The 17,392-nt window shown below is 41.5% G+C and overlaps 1 protein-coding gene across 1 annotated transcript in view; it reads right to left on the reverse strand.

Annotated features, from left to right (window-relative positions):
- The window catches only part of LOC124612798 (probable cytochrome P450 301a1, mitochondrial), a 135,018-nt gene that overhangs the window by 27,493 nt on the left and 90,133 nt on the right, over nt 1-17,392 (reverse strand). Inside the window, exon 8 of the mRNA XM_047141202.1 lies at nt 3,912-4,080. Within this exon, the coding sequence (XP_046997158.1) occupies nt 3,912-4,080 (169 nt within the window). The remainder of the gene's footprint in view (nt 1-3,911; nt 4,081-17,392) is intronic.

The following is a 17,392-nucleotide window of genomic DNA, read 5'->3' on the forward strand; positions in this document are numbered from 1 at the left end:
GTGACTTGCTGAGTTCATCATGTTTCCTGCCAGCTTGATTTCAATCGTCTCTTTCATGAAGCCATTGTTGCAGCTGGGAATCTGCGACAGGATTTTCGTCTCTTCCTGACAGTGTTCAGATACTGCGGGTATACTGGGTTGCTTTAGCCTAGTGAGGCTTTGGTGCTCCATACATCGAACTTCCATCGTTCTGGTTGTTCGATCAATGTATGAAACGCCAAACTCACAACAGACGTTGTAGATACCTGGTTTATGTAAGCCTAAGTTGTCGTTTGGACTGCCAAGTAGGCTGCTCCACAGAGATTTGAAATATTATACTTAAAAATTCCTATAGGAACTTAAACCATCAGACCAAGTGGTGCGACAACAACTTAATAAAATGGAAAAATTAATGAAAACTGAAGTGTTGTTGACAATCTGTTCTATCGGATGAAGCTCATTATCATATCAGCCAGCGGCTATGTAAACAATCACTATTTCAGATATTAGGCGCCTGGAAACCCTAGCGGACGGCACTAACGACCGTTACACGGCGTAAAAGTTACGTATTCTGCGCCATAATAACACAAGGTGCGATGGACCCTTACTTTAGGACGAGAGGGAGAATGCAATGTCTGCAGCATGTGAACGATATGTGGATATGATTGAGTCTTTTATAGCAGATGAAGTTCAGTCTCCGTAGTTTTAGCGAGAGCGCCAGTGGGAGCCGCTCCACAGGTGTTAGGTGACGACATAATTTAACAATTTGACGGCATTCACTGACCATCTAGGTCATCTTGTTGGACGGTACGCCACTGTTTTCCTTGTGAGGCTAATTAAACAGCGAAGTGCACACCAATCCCCCAAAAACAGGAATTAGAGAAGCAGTCGTTGCAATCAGAAGGAAATGCTTCAAAGTTCCACAAAAAACTCCGCATTTACTTCCAGGAATGCATCCATTCGAATGGCCATTATTTTACATTTAATGTTTAGAGAGAAACTTTCTGTTATTGCTTCAATTAATGGAATTTGATTTGCTTTTTAGTTTAAACAATAAAACTATCAAAATTTTTCTTCATTTTTATGAGAGTTACTTTAAAAATTTCCGCAACCTCCAGCCGCCCTGTACTTCCGACGCCACATGAAAACAGACTTACTTTCATTACACCCAACGTACGAATGGTTTTACTAAAATTTTAATTATCATTTAGAAATAATTACGATTACGAAAGTTGATGACAGTCTTAGTTCTCCTTTATATACTGATCCTCCAGTTTCCCCACCTATGGATGACTAGGTAGAGACCTCGGTTGTAGAAGTCTTCACTTTGGCTGTTCGCCTCTAAATCCACCTTTCATCATCCTGGAGATGTCAACCACGCAGTGGTTTCTTCATCCGAGGGAAAAGGAAGATGGGGCTGTGTGCCATGTTAAGAGAATGCGACGGTGAGGCAAAATTTGATAATCCAAAGAAGCACTATGATTGACTGTTTATTGAGCAGAATGTACACTCCTGGAAATGGAAAAAAGAACACATTGACACCGGTGTGTCAGACCCACCATACTTGCTCCGGACACTGCGAGAGGGCTGTACAAGCAATGATCACACGCACGGCACAGCGGACACACCAGGAACCGCGGTGTTGGCCGTCGAATGGCGCTAGCTGCACAGCATTTGTGCACCGCCGCCGTCAGTGTCAGCCAGTTTGCCGTGGCATACAGAGCTCCATCGCAGTCTTTAACCCTGGTAGCATGCCGCGACAGCGTGGACGTGAACCGTATGTGCAGTTGACGGACTTTGAGCGAGGGCGTATAGTGGGCATGCGGGAGGCCGGGTGGACGTACCGCCGAATTGCTCAACACGTGGGGCGTGAGGTCTCCACAGTACATCGATGTTGTCGCCAGTGGTCGGCGGAAGGTGCACGTGCCCGTCGACCTGGGACCGGACCGCAGCGACCCACGGATGCACGTCAAGACCGTAGGATCCTACGCAGTGCCGTAGGGGACCGCACCGCCACTTCCCAGCAAATTAGGGACACTGTTGCTCCTGGGGTATCGGCGAGGACCATTCGCAACCGTCTCCACGAAGCTGGGCTACGGTCCCGCACACCGTTAGGCCGTCTTCCGCTCACGCCCCAACATCGTGCAGCCCGCCTCCAGTGGTGTCGCGACAGGCGTGAATGGAGGGACGAATGGAGACGTGTCGTCTTCAGCGATGAGAGTCGCTTCTGCCTTGGTGCCAATGATGGTCGTATGCGTGTTTGGCGCCGTGCAGGTGAGCGCCACAATCAGGACTGCATACGACCGAGGCACACAGGGCCAACACCCGGCATCATGGTGTGGGGAGCGATCTCCTACACTGGCCGTACACCACTGGTGATCGCCGAGGGGACACTGAATAGTGCACGGTACATCCAAACCGTCATCGAACCCATCGTTCTACCATTCCTAGACCGGCAAGGGAACTTGCTGTTCCAACAGGACAATGCACGTCCGCATTTATCCCGTGCCACCCAACGTGCTCTAGAAGGTGTAAGTCAACTACCCTGGCCAGCAAGATCTCCGGATCTGTCCCCCATTGAGCATGTTTGGGACTGGATGAAGCGTCGTCTCACGCGGTCTGCACGTCCAGCACGAACGCTGGTCCAACTGAGGCGCCAGGTGGAAATGGCATGCAAGCCGTTCCACAGGACTACATCCAGCATCTCTACGATCGTCTCCATGGGAGAATAGCAGCCTGCATTGCTGCGAAAGGTGGATATACACTGTACTAGTGCCGACATTGTGCATGCTCTGTTGCCTGTGTCTATGTGCCTGTGGTTCTGTCAGTGTGATCATGTGATGTATCTGACCCCAGGAATGTGTCAATAAAGTTTCCCCTTCCTGGGACAATGAATTCACGGTGTTCTTATTTCAATTTCCAGGAGTGTATATATCGTTGAGCAAAAACAGCACGTTAGTCAGCTTTCTGCAAAGTTTAATCTTGACACTTTACTGTAACCTCATCAAGAGATTTTGTTAGTGTGTTGTTACAGTTTGCCCCTTACGAGCACATCCTGGTAGTCCCAGAAGAAAGCGTTACGTGGCCATGTGATGGATGGGTCCTTCCCTTTATCGGTAGTGATGAACCCACATATTTCCATTACTTACTTTCCCTCTTTGTTGACGATCATGGTGATATAGCCAGCTGACGTCCATGAATTTTTGGTGGCAAAAAAAGTCACCTAGATTGCCATAACACTGCTGCAACATTTGCAACATTTCGGTGTGGAAAGCTTTCTTAATACATGTTTAGCAGTAATGGAAAAACAACAAGAGGTGAATTTGTCATTTTCAAAATTTCGTACAAGATTTTGAAAACTGGTCTTGATTGATTTCCACCTTTTTTGCACAATCACTTCGATTGTCAACATCAGTCTTCGTGCATCTAGAACTACGATTCTCTTGCAATTTCTGGTTCTTTACACGTACATTGCCTGCCATGTCGTTCTTCACGTTTTGTTTAACCACACTGCAAGTGTCTGCACCACCTAACCATTACGCCATATAATAGTACATTGTTGGCGTACGTTCCACTACCTCAGCATGGATTGTTTAGCGTTGTTCCCCTTCAAATACAGAAAACCAGTTGCCGCACGGTTATCAACCGAGGGGGTCATTTTGTTTCGTTCCTCTAGCGATGTGCTATGGAACTGCAGCGTGAGAATTGCAATATCTTCCATTACAAGCAGACATATACTTGAAAACAACTGGAAAACTTAATTATGTAAGTTCAATTTTTTTGAAGAGATAATAATTATATTATGATTAAGTCTTGTGTATGATTCATAACGATTATTATGCGGTGACATATTTTCAGCAAAGGTTGCGAACAACAAGAAAGGGAGCCACCCACCCAGACACGGATGCACATGCAGCGTGGGCGCACTGTACCGTGTCGATGCCGGCGAACATCATGTCCAGCGCCATCACGATGGCGACGCGCGGGTCGTCGTTGGACACGAGCAGCTTTTCCAGCACGCTGAGTTCTCCAGCTGACAAGTCTGCTGCTCCCCGCTTTTTTATTCTGTCCATCGCCTCGTTGATATGTCGCATCGCCACCCTGCGCACAAAGACAAAAGCTCTAAGTTGGCGCCTGCTACCTAACTACACAAACTGTGAGTTGCTGTCCACTAAGAAACAACACAGTCTGTAAGTTGACGACTACTACACAACATAGGCTGTAAATTGACGCCCACTGCACAACAACAAGGGGTATAAGTTGATGTTCACTACACAACAACAGAGGCTTTGAATTGGCATGCACTGCACGACGACACAGGGTGTAAGTTGATGTCCACCAAACAACAACACAGGCTGTAAGCAGATGCCTATTACATGGTGACGTAAGCTGTGGGTGAACATCCACCACACAGCGATGCAGACTGTAAGTTGAATCCCAGAGACAGGGACAAAGGCTGTGAGTCGACACCTACTATACAACGATTTAGGGTATAAGTTGACGCCCAGAACACGACAACACGGGCTCTGAGTTGATGCTCAAGTGACAGCGACACAGGCTGTAAGATGATGCCTGCTTCACTGCTACACTGCTTGTAAATTGACGGCCGCTACAGTAGATATCGCCATAATGGTTCCCTTCAGGAATAGGGTCAAAACCACTCATTCACTGCAATGAACTAGCTATTTTTCATGACTCATCACAATTCACTTACATAAATTAAAAGAGGGCGACTTGCATTTCGAACACAAGATCAAGGGACGTATATTTTTGCTTTATTTTAACCTGGTTTGAAAGAACACAGGGTATTAATATATTCCCGTTACATTCAATCTAGTTCTAAAATTTCCGAAAATTCTTACATTTCGTTGTCAGTGAAACTTGAAAATATCACGACAAAATTCTGAATGTTTTTATCAACTTTGAAAAACGCAAAAATAAAGCTCATTCTTCTTACTGTTTTATAACTGCACTGAAAACAAAATATGATACGAAATCTACGATACAACTGAAAGTAATTTTCTACCTCCTGAAGTTATCTACTGTTATTTTTCACAATCAATATGACAATATATGTGTCTAAGACAAAGAAACTAATCAGTGTAATGATTTATAAACAAAATACGACCAATTTTACTCGAAGCGAATCGTTTCTTTTCTCGGTGCATGTGAGTCCTTCTTGTGAAAAGCTACACTGACAAGTCACTAATGTAGCTGGAATGCATAATCTTTACAGAGGCATCTGCTGAAGTGTCGTTTAGAGCAGTTATCTGGTTTCCCAAAAGATTAAGGGATCACTGCTTCTAGGCAAAAATACCCCAGAAAAATATTGGTCTAGTTCGACACTCGGGATCATGGCTTCCTTGGAGCAGACTGATTATATCACTGAACTCGCCTGAAATTGACGAATTCGCTCCCGTAATGTCACTAGTGGGTTAGTAATGGTTGTGTTTTTAATTTTTTTGTACTTCAGCAAGTATTCTTGAGGGAAATCTACACTTCTTGAAAAATGTAACTGCACCTTTGACGTCGTGACAACACTGACTTACAAGGGGAGGCCACGACGTGTGGAACGCGGATTTACTGTAAACTTCGTACACTCGCAGTAATCCACGAGGACAACAAAATATGTAAGCAGTAGCGCGTACTTCTCAAGCGTTACTGAGAAAATGGCAAGATAATTTCGATCGTCAAATATATATCTGTGCGTGGCCGTTTTAACCATAAAGCGGATGCAGCCGAGTGGTGGCGGCACGGTAGCTCAGCGTGTTCGGTCAGAGGTTCAAAATGGTTCAAATGGCTCTGAGCACTATGGGACTTAACATCTGTGGTCATCAGTCCCCTAGAACTTAGAACTACTTAAACCTAACAAACCTAAGGTCATCACACACATCCATGCCCGAGGCAGGATTCGAACCTGCGACCGTAGCGGTCACGCGGCTCCACACTGAAGCGCCTAGAACCGCACGGCCACACCGGCCGGCTCCGGTCAGAGGGTTGGCAGCCCTCTGAAATAAAAAAACTGAGTTAATCGATAAACAACGAACTTAAATGGATGTCTTACGACGTCCGCCCCGAGCAGATGCAACGAACGAAAGCGAACAAAATGAGACTAAAAAAAAAAAAGCGTGTTCGGTCAGAGCGTTAGCTCTCCTTTCTAATAATAAAACTGAGCGAACGGATGAACGAGAAAACTGAACGGTTGTCATCGGACGTCCGCCTTGAACAAATTCGACGAACAATATAGAACAAGATCCTTCTTTTTTTTTTTTTTTTAAAAAAAAGTGTTTGGCGTTCAAGTCACTAGATCGCTGGATCGAGTTCCTTTCGTCAGTTTTTTTTATTTTCAACTTAGTCCTTTTCTTTACTATTTATATTACAATTGATATAATGGCGAAAATACACGTAATCGGATGAACTTTTATTAAATTTATAATGTTATTTGGCAGTCTACTAATTTTTATTATAACAAAGAATATAATATTCACAACTATCGACTACTAAAGGACCAAACGCATAAAGTGATACTGAAAATGTATGCTTGTCCGTGTCTTCAAAACTGTTCGTATTTAATCGAAAGAGAACGAGAAATTGATTCTCGGAAGACGCTATTAAAATACGCTCGATACCGCATAACCAATTATCAGCGGCGATTTTTAAGGAAATACTGCGTTATGCATGGTTTGCTTCCAAATTATCGTCTGAAAGAGAGGTTTTTGAAAATGTTAACGAGGTTTGTTTTTCCACGGAAAACGTCAAAAGACCTTGCGTATGCGGAAACATAGCATTTATTCAATGCAGCTGGTGTCGTTTAACTTTATGTTTTCCATGTTTTTACGAAAAATACCATCCTGCAACTTCTACTCGTAAAATCGAAAGCGACGATTAATTGTAAATCTTTCGAAAGCCGTCTGTGCCGGTCAAAACTTGGAGGTAACAAGTCGTTTCGGGCTCCTTCCAGGTGTAAGGGATTTCTCAAATCAAGGACAAGCATACATTTTCAATATCACTTTATGCGTTTGGCCGTTTACTAGTCGATAGTTATGAATATTACATTAATTGTGATAAAAAATTAGTAGACTGCAAAATAACATTGTAAATTTAATAAAAGTTCATCCGATTACGCGTATTTTCCCCATTATATCAATTGTAATATAAATAATAAAGAAAATTACTGTGTTGAAAATAAAAAGAAATTGATGAACCGAACTCGATCCAGCGATCCACCGGCTTGAACGCCAACCACTTTTTTTTAAGTATTTTGTTCTATATTACTCGTTGAATTTGTTCATGGCAGACGTCCGATGATACACGTTCAGTTTTTTCGATGGCCCGTTCGCTCAGTTCTTTTATTAGAAAGGAAAGCTAACGCTCTGACCGAACACGTTGAGCGACCGTGCCGCCATCACGCGGTTGCAGCCGCTTCATGGTTAAACAGGCCACGCACAGATATATATTTGACGACCGAAATTATCTTGCGATTTTCTCAGTAACGCTTGAGAAGTACGCACTACTGCTTACACATTTTGTTGTCCTCATGGAGTACTATGAGCGTACCAAGTTTGCAGTAAATCCGCGTTCCAAACGTCGTGGCCTCCCCTTGTTGGTTATTTATTTAACCTGACCAGATTAGGGCCCTGGGCCTTCTGTTACACTAGACCGGGGTTTCACATATACTGTACTTTTTACTTCATGGTAACCTAAGAAATAACAATAATTTTAATATGACATATAGTAATAAACTAGTACTAATATAATTAAAAAATGATTTGACCATATGTAGCGAGAATGTCAATAAATACTACTGACTATGAACTAACAAAGTCAATACGATCAGTACCACTGTTACTGCTTCTACTGCTGCCGCTATAATAATGGTAATAATAACCAGTGGAAAAATACTCCCGTCTTATCACAAAAAGGCGAATATCTCCCTTTAAAACACTGACAGAAAAGTGGGGAATCAGTTACCGCAGTCCACATTCCAGCTTCTTTACCTCACCTTAGACAACACATAATGCAAAGGAACCGACCGATTTGCTCAGTTTGCATGGACTAGACGAAATGCATAATGTTTAAATTTTGAACCTGTACTGTAGTATAGCTACAGTATGCCTGTTATTCCGATAGGCATACAAATGGTCATAGACCAAAGGTTATCCAAAGTACTTGTCATATTATCTCTGAAATGAATAGAGCCCGAGATATTATCCCCTGTAAATTCGCATTTTCGACGCGGCTTTTCGGAACATATTGGTGCCAAGTAACAATAGTGACAATGGAAGATACAAAATTTAATAGTGGATTCAGTTATTACGATGCCATTTCCATATTCTATGCTGCGAATACGATGATATCAGTTCATGCGGGTGAAAACAGTAGTGTGTATGATATGCTGTGCATAATACACATTATTATGGAATTTAAAATGTTTCATAAGAATGTGCGTACAAGTACTACGTAGTTAAATGAGTATGTTATCAACAGTCATGTCGCAAAATAACTGTGATATATATTTTCAGTTTTGCTTCCTTTTTCAATTTTGTTCTTTTTGCTTAAGAAGAAGTATGTTAACCATGTGCCAAGTTGGAACTTTAATTTTTCTTTGAGTTACTTCCTTCTTGTTGACATGATTTTTCTAGGATTATATGCATATGTCTTATCGTAACTTTTACCATAAAACATGATGCAATATTGTTTGTATAATATAATAATAATAATAATAATAATAATGTAATAATAATACAGCAGTGGTATAGTGATGTTAGGCGTTCCACTATACCCGCACCCTCCCCCGCATATAAAAACTTTATATATATATATATATATATATATATATATATATATATATAAAGTTTTTACTTTTGTCGGCTCACATTAGACAGAAGCACAACATTCTGTTTCTGAGAGATTACCACAGTTCAGTCGCGGTCTTTTCTATGTTAGTGACATGTTTCTTTACTGAGTTAGGTACAAGAATTTTAGCTCATTTTTGTGTACATTTTCTCGTTCTGATACGTCTCTATTACTTGTGACGCATTATGTGCAGATGTATTACTGTTATATACTACAAGCAGTATGCTAAAATATTTTTCGTTGTTTTATTTCACATAATTTCATGCTATAATCACATAAAATAATTTTATATCTCGTCTTGCATCACAGCCATTCAAGCTGTAAGGGATGAGGATACACATATTATGTTGCATTAGGCCATTATAGAACTAAACGGCTAGGCACGCACATACGAGAAATGTAATACAGTCTTGCTAATTTTTTATTTTTTATGATTTTTAATTTTCAGTGCCATATTTCCCTGGTACTTTAAATATGATGCTGGCAACAATCAGAGCAAAATGCCTCGGACCTTTGGAGGTGACGGAGTCTCACCTCTAACTGACAAACCAGGGACTCCTAAGATACGACTTGGCAAACAAATGGTACTGAGATGGGGAGCTATTAATATCAATGGGGGCTACTCTGGGAAGAAGGTAGAACTGGCAGAGGCTGCAAGTAAAATGGGACTGGACGTTTTAGCTGTTAGTGACATTCGGGTAAGGGGTGAGAAAGAAGAGGAAGTGGGAGAATACAAGGTCTACCCGTCAGGAGTCAAAGCAGGAATAGCACAATGGGGTGTAGGGCTTTACATCAGGAAAGAAATGGAACCCAGCGTAGTTGCAATAAGGTATGTAAACGAACGACTGATGTGGATAGATTTGACAGTGTCTAGCAAGAAAATTAGGATTGTGTCAGTATATTCGCATTGTGAAGGGACAGATCAAGATAAGATGGATAGTTTTTGTGAGGCACTCAGTGATGTAGTTGTTAGAGTAAAGGACAAGGACAGTGTTCTGCTCATGGGTGATTTTAACGCCAGGATTGGAAATCGAACAGAAGGGTATGAAAAGGTTATGGGTAAATTTGGAGAGGATATGGAGGCCAACAGGAACGGGAAACAACTCTTGGATTTCTGTGCCAGTATGGGCTTAGTAATCACAAACTCTTTTTTTAAACATAAGAACATTCACCGGTATACTTAGGAAGGCAGGGGAACCAGATCTGTCATTGACTATATAATAACAGATCAGGAGTTCAGGAAGGCTGTGAGGGACACACGTGTATTCAGGGGATTCTTTGATGACACTGATCATTATTTAATCTGCAGTGAAATTGGGATTGTGAGGCCGAAAGTGCAGGAGGTCAGGTCCATATGTAGGAGGATAAGAGTGGAGAAACTTCAGGATAAGGAAATCAGGCAGAAGTACATAACAGCGATCTCAGAAAGGTACCAGTTAGTTGAATGCAGTCAATTACAGTCATTGGAAAAGGAATGGACAAGCTACAGGGACACAGTACTAGAAGTGGCTAAAGAATGTCTTGGAACAGTGGTGTGTAAAAGTAGGATGAAGCAAACAGCTTGGTGGAATGATACAGTCAAGGCAGCCTGTAAAAGGAAAAAGAAGGCGTATAAAAAATGGCTACATACCAGAACCCAGGTAGACAGAGAAAGTTATGTTGAAGAAAGAAACAAAGCCAAACAGATAACTGCAGCATCCAAGAAGAAATCGTGGGAAGACTTTGGAAACAGGTTGGAGACTATGGGTCAAGCTGCTGGAAAACCATTCTGGAGTGTAATTAGCAGTCTTCGAAAGGGAGGTAAGAAGGAAATGACAAGTATTTTGGACAGGTCAGGAAAACTGTTGGTTAATCCTGTGGATTCCTTGGGCAGAAGGAGGGAATATTTTGAAGAGTTGCTCAATGTGGGTGAAAACGCGATCAGTAATGTTTCAGATTTCGAGGTAGAATGGGATAGGAATGATGATGGAAATAGGATCACATTTGAGGAAGTGGAAAAAATGGTCAATAGATTGCAGTGCAATAAAGCGGCTGGGGTCGATGAAATTAAGTCGGAACTCATCAAATACAGTGGAATGTCAGGTCTTAAATGGCTACACAGGATAATTGAAATGGCCTGGGAGTTGGGACAGGTTCCATCAGACTGGACAAAAGCAGTAATCACACCAATCTTTAAACATGGAAACAGAAAAGATTGTAACAACTACAGAGGTATCTCTTTAATCAGCGTTGTGGGTAAAATCTTCTCAGGTATTGTTGAAAGGAAAGTGCGAGTATTAGTTGAGGACCAATTGGATGAAAATCAGTGTGGGTTTAGGCCTCTTAGAGGTTGTCAGGAGCAGATCTTTAACTTACGGCAAATAATGGAGAAGTGTTATGAATGGAACAGGCAATTGTATCTATGCTTTATAGATCTAGAAAAGGCATATGACCAGGTTCCTAGGAGGAAGTTATTGTCTGTTCTACAAGATTATGGAATAGGAGGCAAACTTTTGCAAGCAATTAAAGGTCTTTACATAGATAGTCAGGCAGCAGTTAGAGTTGACGGTAAATTGAGTTCATGGTTCAGAGTAGTTTCAGGGGTAAGACAAGGCTGCAACCTGTCTCCACTGTTGTTCATATTATTTATGGATCATATGTTGAAAACAATAGACTGGCTGGGTGAGATTAAGATATGTGAACACAAAATAAGCAGTCTTGCATATGCGGATGACTTAGTTGTGATGGCAGATTCGATTGAAAGTTTGCAAAGTAATATTTCAGAGCTAGATCAGAAATGTAAGGACTATGGTATGAAGATTAGCATCTCCAAAATGAAAGTAATGTCAGTGGGAAAGAAATATAAACGGATCGAGTGCCAAATAGGAGGAACAAAGTTAGAACAGGTGGACGGTTTCAAGTACTTAGGATGCATATTCTCACAGGATGGCAACATAGTGAAAGAACTGGAAGCGAGGTGTAGCAAAGCTAATGCAGTGAGCGCTCAGCTACGATCTACTCTCTTCTGCAAGAAGGAAGTCAGTACCAAGACTAAGTTATCTGTGCACCGTTCAATCTTTCCACCAACTTTGTTGTATGGGAGCGAAAGCTGGGTGGATTCAGGTTACCTTATCAACAAGGTTGAGGTTACGGATATGAAAGTAGCTAGGATGATTGCAGGTACTAGTAGATGGGAACAATGGCAGGAGGGTGTCCACAATGAGGAAATCAAAGAAAAACTGGGAATGAACTCTATAGATGTAGCAGTCAGGGCGAACAGGCTTAGATGGTGGGGTCATGTTATACGCATGGGAGAAGCAAGGTTACCCAAGAGACTCATGGAGTCAGCAGTAGAGGGTAGGAGGAGTCGGGGCAGACCGAGGAGATGGTACCTGAATTCGGTTAAGAATGATTTTGAAGTAATAGGTTTAACATCAGAAGAGGCACCAATGTTAGCACTGAATAGGGGATCATGGAGGAACTGTATAAGGGGTGCTATGCTCCAGACTGAACGCTGAAAGGCATAATCAGTCTTAAATGATGATGATGATGATGATGACGATGATATTTCATGTATTGTTGCACCGATTTACTGATGTTATTGAGATGTATGTTTCAATATTTTGACATTTTTAACATTTATTAGACAGATCATAGGTTTATTTTGTACATATGCATTTACATAATTTATCTACATCGTTGTAAATACTTTATGTAAATATATATGTATAAAATTATTACTTAGGTCTAAAGTTTATATCCTCCCCCCATGAACCATGGACCTTGCCGTTGGTGGGGAGGCTTGCGTGCCTCAGCGATACAGATAGCCGTACCGTAGGTGCAACCACAACGGAGGGGTATCTGTTGAGAGGCCAGACAAACGTGTGGTTCCTGAAGAGGGGTAACAGCCTTTTCAGTAGTTGCAAGGGCAACAGTCTGGATGATTGACTGATCTGGCCTTGTAACAATAACCAAAACGGCCTTGCTACGCTGATACTGCGAACGGCTGAAAGCAAGGGGAAACGACGGCCGTAATTTTTCCCGAGGGCATGCAGCTTTACTGTATGATTAAATGATGATGTCGTCCTCTTGGGTAAAATATTCCGGAGGTAAAATAGTCCCCCATTCGGATCTCCGGGCGGGGACTACTCAAGAGGATGTCATTATGCACGGAACAAGACTTCTGGTCAGGTGACTACAGGGTTATAAACACAAAATCAAATAGGGGTAAAGCAGGAGTAGGTTTAATAATGAATAGGATAATAGGAATGTGGGTAAGCTACTACAAACAGCATAGTGAACGCATTGTTGTGGCCAAGATAGATACCAAGCCCACACCTACTACAGTAGTGCAAGTTTATATGCCAACTAGCTCTGCAGATGACGATGAAATTGAAGAAATGTATGATGAAATAAAAGAAATTATTCAGATAGTGAAGGGTGGCGAAAATTTTATGGTCATGGGTGACTGGAATTCGGTAGTAGGAAAAGGGAGAGAAGGAAACGTAGTAGGTGAATATGGATTGGGGCTAAGAAATGAAAGAGGAAGCCGCCTGGTAGAATTTTGCACAGAGCACAACTTAATCATAGCTAACACTTGGTTTAAGAATCATGAAAGAAAGTTGTATACATGGAAGAACCCTGGAGATACTAAAAGGTATCAGATAGATTATGTAATGGTAAGACAGAGATTTAGGAACCAGGTTTTAAACTGTAAGACATTTCCAGGGGCAGATGTGGACTCTGACCACTATCTATTGGTTATGACCTGTAGATTAAAACTGAAGAAACTGCAAAAAGGTGGAAATTTAAAGAGATGGGACCTGGATAAACTGAAAGAACCAGAGGTTGTACCGAGTTTCAGGGAGAGCATAAGGGAACAATTGACCGGAATGGGGGAAAGAAATACAGTAGAAGAAGAATGGGTAGCTTTGAGGGATGAAGTAGTGAAGGCAGCAGAGGATCAAGTAGGTAAAAAGACGAGGGCTAGTAGAAATCCTTGGGTAACAGGAGAAATATTGAACTTAATTGATGAAAGGAGAAAATATAAAAATGCAGTAAATGAAGGGGGCAAATAGGAATGCAAACGTCTCAAAAATGAGATCGACAGGAAGTGCAAAATGGCTAAGCAGGGATGGCTAGAGGACAAATGCAAGGATGTAGAGGCTTATCTCACGAGGGGTAAGATAGATACTGCCTACAGGAAAATTAAAGCGACCTTTGGAGATAAGAGAACCACTTGTATGAACATGAAGAGCTCAGATGGAAACCCAGTTCTAAGCAAAGAAAGGAAAGCAGAAAGATGGAAGGAGTATATAGTGGGTCTATACAAGGGCGATGTACTTGAGGACAATATTATAGAAATGGAAGAGGGTGTAGATGATGATGAAATGGGAGATACGATACTGCGTGAAGAGTTTGACAGAGCACTGAAAGACCTGAGTCGAAACAAGGCCCCCGGAGTAGACAACATTCCATTAGAACTACTGACAGCCTTGGGAGCGCCAGTCCTGACAAAACTCTACCATCTGGTGAGCAAGATGTATGAAACAGGCGAAATACCCTCAGACTTCAAGAAGAATATAATAATTCCAATCCCAAAGAAAGCAGGTGTTGACAGATGTGAAAATTACCGAACAATCAGTTTAATAAGCCACAGCTGCAAAATACTAACACAAATTCTTTACAGACGAATGGAAAAACTAGTAGAAGCCGACCCCGGGGAAGATCAGTTTGGATTCCGTAGAAATACTGGAACACGTGAGGCAATACTGACCTTACGACTTATCTTAGAAGAAAGATTAAGGAAAGGCAAAACTACGTTTATAGCATTTGTAGACTTAGAGAAAGCTTTTGACAATGTTGATTGGAATACTCTCTTTCAAATTCGAAAGGTGGCAGGGGTAAAATACAGGGAGCGAAAGGCTATTTACAATTTGTACAGAAACCAGATGGCAGTTATAAGAGTCGAGGGACATGAAAGGGAAGCAGTGGTTGGGAAGGGATTAAGACAGGGTTGTAGCCTCTCTCCGATGTTATTCAATCTGTATATTGAGCAAGCAGTAAAGGAAACAAAAGAAAAATTCGGAGTAGGTATTAAAATCCGTGGAGAAGAAATAAAAACTTTGAGGTTCGCCGATGACATTGTAATTCTGCCAGAGACAGCAAAGGACTTGGAAGAGCAGTTGAATGGAATGGACAGTGTCTTGAAAGGAGGATATAAGATGAACATCAACAAAAGCAAAACGAGGATAATGGAATGTAGTCGGATTAAGTCGGGTGATACTGAGGGAATTAGATTAGGAAATGAGACACTTAAAGTAGTGAATGAGTTTTGCTATTTGGGGAGCAAAATAACTGATGATGGTCGAAGTAGAGAGGATATAAAATGTAGACTGGCAATGGCGAGGAAAGCGTTTCTGAAGAAGAGAAGTTTGTTAACATCGAATATAGATTTAAGTGTTAGGAAGTCATTTCTGATAGTATTTGTATGGAGTGTAGCCATGTATGGAAGCGAAACATGGGCGATAAATAGTTTGGACAAGAAGGGAATAGAAGCTTTCGAAATGTGGTGCTACAGAAGAATGCTGAAGATTAGATGGGTAGATCACATAACTAATGAGTTAGTATTGAATAGGATTGGGGAGAAGAGAAGTTTGTGGCCCAACTTGACCAGAAGAAGCGATCGGTTGGTAGGACATGTTCTGAGGCATCAAGGATCACCAATTTAGTATTGGAGGGCAGCGTGGGGGTAAAAATCGTAGAGGGAGACCAAGAGATGAATACACTAAGCAGATTCAGAAGGATGTAGGTTTTAGTAGGCACTGGGAGATGAAGAAGCTTGCACAGGATGGAGTAGGATGGAGAGCTGCATCAAACCAGTCTCAGGACTGAAGACCACAACAACAACAACAAAGTTTATATCAGTCTCAAGCAGATAATTTCTTCAAAAATCTGTCAATTAATACCAAACTTAAAGTCTATAGTGCAGTGACAGAACCGGTGTTATTATGTGGGACAGTAACTTTAAGCACCACAAAAAAGGTGAACAGGACCTGCTGATCTTTGAACGGAAAATCATGAGAAAGATCTTTGGACCAATCTGTGATTGAGAGAAGAACCAAAAACTGTACAACCTTATGAAACAACCGAACACTGTGCAGGAAATGAAAGGGCGGAGAATAAGCCTGGCAGGGCACATTGTAAATAGGCCAGAAATGTGCCGGCCTAAAGTTATGCTTCTAGAAAACCTGATGGAACTAGTCCGGTTGAAGACCAAGGAAGTGATGGGAAGTTGAACCGCGGGAGCACCTTCAGCAGTTGGGTGTTCATGAGGATAGTGGATACAAAGCGTACAAGATCACCATCTATGGAGGAACGTGTAATGTCGGCGCATGGTCTTCAGGGTCTGTGTGCGCCGATAAGTATGTATGTATATATGTATTTGCATCTTTATGAGATACTTGTGGTTTTCTTTTACTATAAGGGGATCTTCTTCTTTTGATTTTTTTTGTATTAGTAGTTTTATTTTCATTCAAATACCGGTACATATAAAAACACAATTTTCCCATTTCTACTCGTATGTACAGGGTGGCTCATTTGAACGTTTCAGCACAATTATCTCTGAAACAAAAATAGGTACTGAGAATGTAAGACAGAGGCTTATGAAAGTAAATACTACGAGACATTATGAAGCGTAATCAAATATTAGTTTCAACCAAAACTTTTATTTTTCATATGGACACCCTGTACTATTACCTACATACTCAATAATATGAAAAATCACAAAAAGAATAGCATTAGTTGCATCACCATACCTCAATTACATCCCGAAAAATTGCAAAGCGAAGTTGACGCTTGAAACAAACGAAACGCGTCGCTATTGCACAATTCGAGATTCAATCGTGAACCCTATGTTGCTCATAATCGCGATGTGATTGATGTACGTAATCTTACTTTAACTGTTATCACGAGGGTCGAAAGCAGTATTAGGGTTTCCTGCCACAAGCAATGATATGTGGGGATCACGCTTGCATCTGCGGATGTGCAATAGCGGCGATTTCGTTTGTTTCAGGCGTCAAATTCGCTCTGCTATTTCTCCGTATGTAATTGACGTATTGCGATGAAACTAACTCCATCATTTTTGTGATTCTTCATGTCACTGATTGCATAACAAATAAGGGGCGTCCATTTAAAAAAACCGCAAGTTTGTATTGGAACTTATATTTCCTTACGGTTTAGAATGTCTCAAGGTACTTACTTTTGTGACCCTCCGCCTTGCACTCATACAACTGAAAGTCGCTATCCAATATCTACCTTTGTACAAGAGACATTTTCGATCAAACGTTTTAAGTGGACCAACCTGTATTTATGTTCATTTTAACCGGAGACATTGAAATATTTCGAAAACTACACATCAGATGAAAAAGTTATAATTTAAGTTTGTTTGTCTCGGAGGGGGACATCCAATGATAACACACTGAACTCCCCAGCAGAAGCCGTGCGTGGGTGACGGGGAGCAACTTTGTAATCTTCAATGGAAATCCCATTTCTTATTGCAGATTACGACTCTACGGCA

The sequence above is a fragment of the Schistocerca americana genome, chromosome 4 (assembly GCF_021461395.2).
Source record: "Schistocerca americana isolate TAMUIC-IGC-003095 chromosome 4, iqSchAmer2.1, whole genome shotgun sequence".
NCBI classification, from domain to species: domain Eukaryota; kingdom Metazoa; phylum Arthropoda; class Insecta; order Orthoptera; family Acrididae; genus Schistocerca; species Schistocerca americana.